Source organism: Camelina sativa, chromosome 13 (genome assembly GCF_030686135.1).
Source record: "Camelina sativa cultivar CO46 ecotype springtype chromosome 13, ASM3068613v1".
Lineage (NCBI taxonomy): Eukaryota > Viridiplantae > Streptophyta > Magnoliopsida > Brassicales > Brassicaceae > Camelina > Camelina sativa.
This window is the reverse complement of record NC_141892.1, coordinates 17,181,141-17,192,105: the sequence shown is the minus strand read 5'-3', so window position 1 is coordinate 17,192,105 and position 10,965 is coordinate 17,181,141. Positions and strand designations below refer to the sequence as shown.

Genomic DNA, 10,965 nt, shown 5'->3' with positions numbered 1-10,965 from the left:
GTCGCTTTTGTCGTCCACATTGGAGTTCCTATAACGGTTTGGAAGCAGTTAGTGCTATTAGAGTGTCTCAAAATACAAGGTCTTGTAATGCCAACACATGGGCTAAAAGACATTATAATGGGCTTGTTGGCACTACAAGGTCTTGTGTTTTGAGACATTATAATAAGTGCTTCCACAGAAGAGGCAGAGTTTTTTACCACTATATTTTTTGGAATGGTTGTTTAAAAATCTTGGGTTGGCTCTAGATTTGGGTCAGAGAGGATGGCCGACGGTCTTCAATATTGCGGTATAGTGGGACTCAAAATGGCGGTGTGCCAATGTGTTCGGGGAACAAGGCAAATGCTGGGATAGAGTTCGTTTCCTAAAAGACATGGCTGCAGAGGTTTTGAGAACTCATAGTTTGGTGAGCGGGAGTTTTCAAGCGGGGGTGAGGATTGAGAAGATGATTACTTGGAGAAATCCAACAGAGGGATGAGTTAAACTCTCTACGGATGGAGAATCGTGGGGAAACATGGAGCTGGCCACGGCTGGGGAGTTATTTGGGATAGAGATGGTCGTTGGTTGGAAGGGTTTGCACTTAATATCGGTATTTGCTCAATTCTTTTGGTGGAATTGTGGAGGAGAGTATTATGACTTTTTTTATTGTTTGGGTTTAAGGATTTAGGACGGTGGAGTTAAAGAAGATTCGGAATTTGTTGTGGAGTTTCTAAAAACACAGAGTAGCAATGGTCATCCGTTGGCTTTTCTGATACGTTTATGTCATTACTCTTTCTCAAATAATTGGTTAATCTGAAATTCTCACATATATATGGAGACTAATTATTTAGGAGATGGATTGTCGAACTATCCATTCTCTTAGCAGTTAGGTTTTCATGCTTTTGATTCATATCCAGATATAATCCATTTGGTTATGTGGGAGAATGCTAATGGGACAGAGTTATGTTCGTTTATAGTTTTCAGTTTATTATAATGAATTTAGGAGAGACATTTGTCTTCTTTCTTCTACCAAAAATAAAAATAAAATAAAATCAAACATTTGTTTACTCGTTCTGGACCATGTTCATTTCGTCTTGCACCGGCCTTTATTTACATCTTTCATGAGATAGTCATGTTTTAAACTTTTAATTCATTTCGTCTTGCACCGGCCTTTATTTACATCTTTCATGAGATAGTCATGTTTTAAACTTTTAATGTATGAACAACGAAACAAAATTATATAAGCAACAAACACACACAAAAAAAAAAAAAAAAAAAAACAGAGAAAATACGAAAAGAAAAAAGAATCTAGTTTTTTGACTCCGATCGATCCTCATTTACACTGAGTTTAATGTGATTTTTTTAACTTATTATGTCAGAGGTGAGAGGTGTAAAGATAATTACGATAAAAAAAAAAAGCCTTATAATAAGTAACCAAAACATAGAAAATTAAAAAGGAGATACCTTTAGATATTTAAATATATTACCATATCTTACTCTTTTCATCTTTTTTGGGATTTATCGGGTTTTCTTTATATTTTCCATCTTTTGTCTTTGCTCTTTTTGATCTTTCTTGGGGTGTATGATGAACAATCTCAGTGATCTTGAATCAGATTACTCACAGTATGTTGAAGTTGATCCTACTGGAAGATATGGAAGAGTAAATTTCTTCTTTCTCTCAACTAATGTTTTTTTTTGTTTTTAATATCTTTTTGCTTTCTTGAATTTGTGTTGTGTGTGTGTGTGTTCTTGTTGTTGCAGTACAATGAAGTTCTGGGTAAAGGTTCTTCAAAGACAGTGTAAGAATCCAGATTCTCCCTTTAGGTTTCCTACTTTTTTTTTTTTTTTCTTTCTGTGATCAAACCTTCTCTGGAACTTTGGTGTTATATGCTTACCATGTTCTTATTTTTGTTCTCAGTTTTTTTTTCTCAATAAAGCTTGATTATTTTCCATTTCCTAATCTATGAAAATTTAGAGATTCTTCTTTGCATATTTGGTTTTTTTGTTTGTTTTTGTTTTTTTTAACTTTTAATAGTGGTCGATTGATGATTCAGTTTTAAAAAGTTTTATCAGTTCGAAGGAACCTTTTCTTTTCTCCCCACTTGGTAGACTAATAAATACAATTGGTAATCACGATGAGTAATCGAAGACTGAGTTTAGTGATTCTGAAATAGACAAAACTATTGTTTTTGGTTCCTTGATTTGGATTTGCAGTTACAGAGGATTTGATGAGTATGAAGGTATAGAAGTAGCATGGAACCAAGTAAAGCTCTACGATTTCTTGCAGAGTCCTCAAGAACTGGAGAGGCTTTACTGTGAGATCCATCTCCTCAAAACATTGAAACACAAAAGTATTATGAAGTTCTACGCTTCTTGGGTCGATACCGATAATCGGAACATCAACTTTGTCACTGAAATGTTCACTTCTGGCACCTTGAGACAGTAAGCTTCTCTCTCTATCTTATATCCTAAGTTATATTCACATGATTATTAAATCATATGCATGTTAACATTAAATATGCTAATGTAGATATAGGCTAAAACACAAGAGAGTGAACATAAGAGCGGTGAAGAATTGGTGTAGACAAATCTTAAGAGGATTAAACTATCTTCATACACATGACCCTCCTGTGATTCATAGAGATCTCAAGTGTGACAACATTTTCATTAATGGGAACCAAGGAGAAGTCAAGATTGGCGATCTTGGTCTTGCTGCTTGTTTACAACACTCTCACGCTGCTCATTGTGTTGGTATGCAATCTGTCCAGTGCTTTTGTTTTGCTAATTAAGTCCATATATTGGATTATGATTGCTGAAAGTATTTTGCAATCTTTTCTTTAGGGACACCAGAGTTCATGGCTCCTGAAGTTTATAAAGAAGAATACAACCAATTAGTTGACATTTACTCGTTCGGGATGTGTGTTCTGGAAATGGTAACATTTGACTACCCGTATAGCGAGTGTTCTCACCCTGCTCAGATTTACAAAAGAGTTATATCGGTTAGTATATCTGTATTCTATACGATGTTACCGGGATTATAAACTCTTATACTGAGTCATTATAAGTTTGTTAAATTATCTTTCTCAGGGCAAGAAACCAGCCGGATTAGACAAGGTGAAGGATCCAGAGGTTAAAGGCTTTATAGAGAAGTGTTTGGCCACAGTGTCCCTTAGGCTCTCTGCTCGTGAACTACTCGACGACCAATTTCTCTGTATTGATGAAAGTGAATTGGATATGAGATCCGTAGAGAGCGAAAAGGGTCAGATAGAAGAAGTTAGACATTCTTATCATATAGCTGACAATTACTTCAATGATCGAGCCAACATCAACTCTTTTGATCATCCTCACTACTCAAACGGTTCCTACAGCAACGATAATGAAAACCAATGGGATTACAATGGAGATGAGTCTGTGGAGTCACACGCATTAATAGAGTTTCATATTGATGATACTGAAGAAGATGAGGAAGATGATAAAAGCTTTGGTAATGTTGACATAAGCATTAAAGGGAAGATAAGAGACAATGGTGATGGACTATTCCTGCGACTCAGAACCGTCGACAAGGAAGGTTTTGTAACACTCTATAACATTCTAATCTTTACAGTTCCTATGTCAGAAGAAAGACATAATATTTTCAGTTCTAGACTAAACAAGATTGCAAATGTCCCACTATTTTCCTTACATTATGGTCATTGTTGCAGGGCGTGTCAGAAATATATACTTCCCGTTTGACATTGAGGCCGACACAGCAATAAGCGTTGCAAGAGAGATGGTTGAAGAGTTGGAGATGGACGACCGTGATGTCATAAAGATAGCAAATATGATCGATGGAGAGATTGCTTCTCTTGTTCCCAATTGGAGCATCTTCTGCAGCTGCGACTCCAACCGTTCCTCCGTGGGTTCAATCATGGATTTCAACGAGATGCCGTGTGGCAGAAAAGGGTGCCAAGAGAAGCATGGACGTTTTGAGGAAATCACGTTTGAGATAAAAGTAAACCACTCAGACGAAGAAGAGGATTTTTCTTGAGAGGCAAGTAACGTGATACGCTAACTGTGGAAGATCCATATAGTCTGTGATGAGCTATCCGATGAAACTGTGGAAGGCTCAAAGATTAGCAGATGAAAAATCTAGAAGGAGATGTTGAACGAGAGAGAGGAAGGTTTAGTCCCAAGATGTATTAAAAGAACTATTTCACTTTAATTTATATTGGCGCATTTAATACATTTCTCTCCATATTGTATAAAAAGAATTTACAGTTAAGTTAACACTGAAAACAAATTTACAATAATTCTTAGAGAACCAATATTTACAGCAGTATTTTAATCCTTGAACAACAAGAAAAGCTAACAATTAAAGAGGCAAAAGAGCTATAATAAATTGAGACAGAATCTGATTCTATACAATATTTCACGGATGAAACAATATTATATTAAATAGATTGTTAAATTGTTAGAATATCTTAAGGTTTTTTTTTTTTTTTAATAACTAATAAGTTTTGGATCTAGGCCCATACATTTTCCCAATCCGCTTCCAAGTGCCACTCAAACAATAATCTGACTCGAGTCAAGCCATTCCAATTTATCGTCATTGAACTTTTTGAAGTTTGATCATCTTATTGGTGGTGTCGAGACAGAAATCACTCTTCAAACCAAACACATCATCATATCATTGAAGTGATCATTCCCAAAACAGCTATCATCATCCATAATGTTACTTAAATTATATATATGGATGATGTGAACTGCTTTGAGAATCCAAATAATAAAGTTATTAAGATTATTATTTTTAATTACAAAATGAGAGCAACCCATTCTTATTATATAATGAAAGCTACAAAATGGGAAAACCCTAAACCCCAAAATGGGAAGAATCTTAATTTAAATCATCACATATTTCTTATTAAAAGTTTTCATTATGTACTAATAGTTTAAACATGTGTCATAGTTAACTAAATTTTTTCTATTGTTTATTTCAATTTCATGTTTGAGTTAGAATTATGTAAGATTAATATTTAATTCTTTTTCACTAATATTTTAAATTTAAGTTTGTTGTAGTATTTTTAAATTGGTTCATTAAGTTTTCGTTTATATATTTGAATTATCAAAAAGTCATATATGAGTGTGCTTATAGTTTATCTATTTTTTTAATTATGTCAATTTTTTTTTGAATTTCTCAACTTTTAAAGATTGGTGACAGACTCATTGTAATCGCATATATTTTTATTTTAGCTTTTCATAGAAATATGTCAATTATTACTATATAATATATTTTTGATTCCAAATATTTCTTTAAGTTAACAATTTTTGTGGTTAAAAAAATTATGCCAAGTGAAAGTAAAAAGACATATAATTGACTTAAAGTTTTCATAGAATCATTTTATAGGTGGCGATAAAGAGCATACTCTAACAATAATGTATGTATTGATGTAAAAACACAATTTTGTGGTAAAACAGATAGTAGAACGTAACTGTACGAGGATGTAACTAAGATGAAGATTTAATCGGTGGAATACATGTAAAATATTTATGAACAAATTGTGAAATTATATTTTATGTAAATCATATATATAAAAGTAGAGTTTCAATCTCTCCTTATTGGTCCACTTGGCAATGCAATTTTAACAAAAAAAAATTATATTAAAACACAAATTTAAAACAATTAATTTTCAGATTTAACTCACATAATATAAAACTGAAATCTTTATAGCTTCTCCCTATAAATTATGCATTAACTTTATTTCTCCACTAAGTTGTATTAATCAATTGTATTAAAACAAAACAATAAATTAGAATTGTAACTCTCATTTTTCTAAATGTAATTTTTCATCATTTCTCTTCCTATAAATACTCATTATCTTATTCTCTTAGTCTATCACTCTTTCATTCTCTCATCTTCTTCCACTACTCTCAAATCTCTTTTTTGTTTTGTTTTGTTTTGTTTTGTATTTTTTTTTGTTATTGTTGTTGTATGGGTTATAAAAAATCAAATCAAATATCATTGTAAAAGCTTAGTTTTAGAGTTTGTATGATATATGTATATCTTATATATTTATTTTAATCTTTTAAAATGTTTATCTCCATTTTCTATTTTATATTAACATCTAATAAGTCATTATTTTCATACATCAATATTCACCACACAATAAGATCATAAAGTTGAAATGATCCATATGTAATTATATATTATGTCTCTGGTTATCTCACACATTCATGTATCATTTTAAATAATTTATAAAGATCAATATAATATTTAAAGATCAATATAATTATCCATTTATCCATTTATAAAGACTATTTTGTTTTGTGATCCAATTGTTAAATCTGCAGAGATCAATATAATATATATAAATTTTTTTTATGATTTGAGGTTTTTGAAAACAAAAAGAACATAATTAAACAATTTGTTTTTTTTTGTCTTTAATCAAAATTAAAAATGATCCAAAAAACAAAACATATTCAACTAGAACTTAAATATAAAAATAAAATATAATTTTAAAAATATCATTTCACTAAATTCTCTAAAGATGAAACCATTAGTATGAAATCTAGCACTATAAATTAAATTGATGAGTAAAAACCAAAAAAAATATAAGTTATCTTTGGGATTTTAAAAATTATTGAGATTGAAGAATTCATATAATTTTATAAGAAAACTAATTTAGTTTGTCACTTAAAAAGTAATATTTTGATTTTGAAATATTATGTGTAAGTGTTGAGTTTATATCAACAAACAACCAAATCATGTGAATTTTGATTCAGCCACTTGGTATTCCTTTTATTTTAGGTTATAAAAAATTAAAATATTTATTTATAATTAAAGACATGTAACTCCATTTAACTCAAATGTAACTCCTATCCAATAATTGTACATTAATTCATTCCTCCTACTAACTTATTATCTTTCAAGAGAAATTATTTTTGGTTAAATTTTAATATTTTTTATTTATTTTGATTGGCTAAACTTATATTCATATTTTGGTTGGCTAAATTAATATATTTCTCATGTAAAATTATTGTTTATAATATATTTCTCATTTCAAAGTTTAAAGCAATATCATATATATAAAGTAGAGTTTTAGTCTCTCCTTATTGGTCCACTTGGCAATGCAATTTTAACAAAAAAACTTATATTAAAACACAAATTTAAAACAATTAATTTTCACATTTAACTCATATAATATAAAATTGAAATCTTATAGCTTCTCCCTATAAATTATGCATTAACTTTATTTCTCCACTAAGTTGAATTAATCAATTGTATTAAAACAAAACAATAAATTAGAATTGTAACTCTCATTTTTCTAAATATAATTTTTCATCATTTCTCTTCCTATAAATACTCATTATCTTATTCTCTTAGTCTATCACTCTTTCATTCTCTCATCTTCTTCCACTACTCTCAAATCTCTTTTTTGTTTTGTTTTTTTTGTTTTTTTTTTTGTTATTGTTGTTGTATGGGTTATAAAAAATCAAATCAAATATCATTGTAAAAGCTTAGTTTTAGAGTTTGTATGATATGTATATCTTATATATTTATTTTAATCTTTTAAAATGTTTATCTCCATTTTCTATTTTATATTAACATCTTATAAGTCATTATTTTCATACTTCCTTACAATATTCACCACACAATAAGATCATAAAGTTGAAATGATCCATATGTAATTATCTATTATGTCTCTGGTTATCTCACATATTCATGTATCATTTTTAATAATTTATAGAGTTTCAGTCTCTCCTTATTGGTCCACTTGGCAATGCAATTTTAACAAAAAAAAATTTATATTAAAACAAAAATTTAAAAACAATTAATTTCACATTTAACTCACATAATATAAAACTGAAATCTTTATAACTTCTCCCTATAAAGTAAAATACTTAGGTTCACCCCTAGGGGTGAACTTCTCCATTCACCCCCTCTTCTCTCAGCCAATCAGAATCTTCCATCTAATATTTTATTTAAAAAATAAATCAAAACTAAATTAAAAAGCAAACTAAATAAGGAAACAAATTCTGCATACTTTTAATTAAGGAAAGATAAATATTGGCTTGGTTTAGATTTTTAAAATTAGAATAAAATTATTTATCGATTTGGGTTTACAAATGAAGTGGTTAGAGTTTAGATTTTACAATTTAAACGTAATTATATGTCGGTTTGGATTTACAAATGAGCTGGTTAGGGTTTAGATTTTACAATTATAGCGAAATTATATGTCGGTTTGGGTTCACAAATGAGATGGTTAGGGTTTAGATTTTACAAGAAGAACAAAATTATATGTCGGTTTGGGTTCACAATGAGATGTTAGGGTTTAGATTTCACAATTCAAACGAACTTATATGTCGGTTTGGGTTCACAAATGAGATGGTTAGGGTTTAGATTTTAAAAGTAGAACAAAATTCTATGTCGGTTTGGGTTCACAAATGAGATGTTAGGGTTTAGATTTCACAATTCAAACGAAATTATATGTCGGTTTGGGTTCACAAATGAGATGGTTAGAGTTTAGATTTTACAAGTAGAACGAAATTATATATCGGTTTGGGTTCACAAATGAGATGTTTAGAGTTTAGATTTTATATATGTCGGTTTGGGTTTATTAAAGAGCGGTTTAAGATTTTTAATTTTATAATAATATATACAGATTTTATTTTCTTATTTTATAAGGGGGTGAGTGGAGAGGTTCACCCCTAGGGGTGAACCCAAGTATTGTTCCCCTATAAATTATGCATTAACTTTATTTCTCCACTAAGTTGAATTAATCAATTGTATTAAAACAAAACAATAAATTAGAATTGTAACTCTCATTTTTCTAAATGTAATTTTTCATCATTTCTCTTCCTATAAATACTCATTATCTTATTCTCTTAGTCTATCACTCTTTCATTCTCTCATCTTCTTCCACTACTCTCAAATCTCTTTTTTGTTTTGTTTTGTTTTGTTTCGTTTTGTTTTGTTTTGTTTTGTATTTTTTTGTTATTGTTGTTGTATGAGTTATAAAAAATCAAATCAAATATCATTGTAAAAGCTTAGTTTTAGAGTTTGTATGATATGTATATCTTATATATTTATTTTAATCTTTTAAAATGTTTATCACCATTTTCTATTTTATATTAGCACTTATAAGTCATTATTTTCATACTTCCTTACAATATTCACCACACAATAAGATCATAAAGTTGAAATGATCCATATGTAATTATTTATTATGTCTCTGGTTATCTCACATATTCATGTATCATTTTTAATAATTTATAAAGATCAATATAATATTTAAAGATCAATATAATTATCCATTTATCCATTTATAAAGACTATTTTGTTTTGTGATCCAATTGATAAATCTGCAGAGATCAATATAATATATATATATATATATATATATTTTTTTATGATTTGAGGTTTTTGAAACAAAAAGAACATAATTAAACAATTAGTTTTTTGTGTCTTTAATCAAAATAAAAAATGATCCAAAAAACAAATCATATTCAACTGGAACTTAAATATAAAAATAAAATAATTTTAAAAATATAATTTCACTAAATTCTCTAAAGATGAAACCATTAGTATGAAATCTAGCACTATAAAATTAAATTGATGAATAAAAACCAAAAAAAATATGAGTTATCCTTGGGATTTTTAAAATTATTGAGATTGAAGAATTCATATAACTTTATAAGAAAACTAATTTAGTTTGTCACTTAAAAAGTAATATTTTTATTTTGAATTATTATGTGTAAGTGTTGAGTTTATATCAACAAACAACCAAATCATGTGAATTTTGATTCAGCCACTTGGTATTACTTTTATTTTATGTTATAAAAAAATTAAAATATTTATTTATAATTAAAGACATGTAACTCCATTTAACTCAAATGTAACTCCTATCCAATAATTGTACATTAATTCATTCCTCCTACTAACTTATTATCTTTCAAGAGAAATTATTTTTGGTTAAATTTTAATATTTTTAATTATTTTGGTTGGCTAAACTTATATTCATATTTTGGTTGGCTAAATTAATATATTTCTCACGTAAAATTATTGTTTATAATATATTTCTCATTTCAAAGTTTAAAGTAATATATCATATATATAAAAGTAAGGTTTTGGTCTCTCCTTATTGGTTGATTTTTATTTAATGTTTTCTATTTTTTTTTTTTGCTTTCTAATTTCTTTAAACAATATTTAAGACCCAATAAACCCAAAACATTTAACTCACACATTAAAATAAAATTATAACTGAAAATAAAATAAATTATGCATTAATCACTTTAAAGGCATAAGAGGTCAAAAATAACTTCTATCCAATAATTCCACACATTCCTCCCACAAATAATATATATATATATATATGTTCAATATTATATTTAAATATCAAAGAATTTTTAGTTAGCTAAACTTATAGTCACATATATACAATATATATACATAAGAATCTATATTACTTATTAACACCATAATTCGACCCATTATTTGCTTAACTCAAAATTGGTTCCAAAGCCAACTAAAGAAAAACATAAACGATCTTATTGATATTAGACCAAAACATGGACATAGAAACATAATCACTTACACGAAAAATAATTACTTTTAAAAAATAACTTATTATTGCAACATCAACGTATGAAGGGTTTACATAAGCAGTTAATCAGAAATCTAAAATACAATAAATGTATTGGGAACAATATCAGTCAATGATAAGATTGGATCTTCAAAAGCAAGAAACAACATCCTCATAATTCATAAAAAATAAACGCAACAATTGTACACATCTAAACGAAATGATATAAACATATAGTGTATTAATACAAGTGACTGCGAAGCCCATATATGCCTAATTAAAACGAAATAATACAAAGAGAAAAAGAAATAGACCAAAAAAACAAGAAAGTGCCAACTACACCACAACCCACGCGTTGCGTGGGGAAGCACCTAGTTTATCTAAAAATGCAGTATATGTTTTTATTTAAACAAGTAAGGTTAGAATCTAA

The 10,965-nt window shown here is 28.6% G+C and overlaps 1 protein-coding gene across 1 annotated transcript; it reads left to right on the top strand.

The window, feature by feature from the left end:
- Positions 1–1,224: 1,224 nt before the first annotated feature.
- Positions 1,225–4,262, top strand: LOC104736805 (putative serine/threonine-protein kinase WNK9). The gene is made up of 7 exons (XM_010456864.2): positions 1,225–1,636; positions 1,738–1,775; positions 2,191–2,418; positions 2,507–2,727; positions 2,818–2,975; positions 3,064–3,544; positions 3,678–4,262. Exons 1-7 carry the CDS (start codon positions 1,559–1,561, stop codon positions 4,001–4,003), a joined length of 1,530 nt encoding a protein of 509 aa, XP_010455166.1. The 5' UTR covers positions 1,225–1,558; the 3' UTR covers positions 4,004–4,262.
- Positions 4,263–10,965: the final 6,703 nt, after the last annotated feature.

Bases quoted from the DNA above. Each gene is read 5' to 3' on its own strand.
- LOC104736805 (XM_010456864.2), top strand. From the start codon at position 1,559: ATGATGAACAATCTCAGTGATCTTGAATCAGATTACTCACAGTATGTT. The intron at 2,419-2,506 runs GTAAGCTTCTCT...ATGCTAATGTAG, and splicing joins ACTTCTGGCACCTTGAGACA to ATATAGGCTAAAACACAAGA. The intron at 2,976-3,063 runs GTTAGTATATCT...TATCTTTCTCAG, and splicing joins TTTACAAAAGAGTTATATCG to GGCAAGAAACCAGCCGGATT.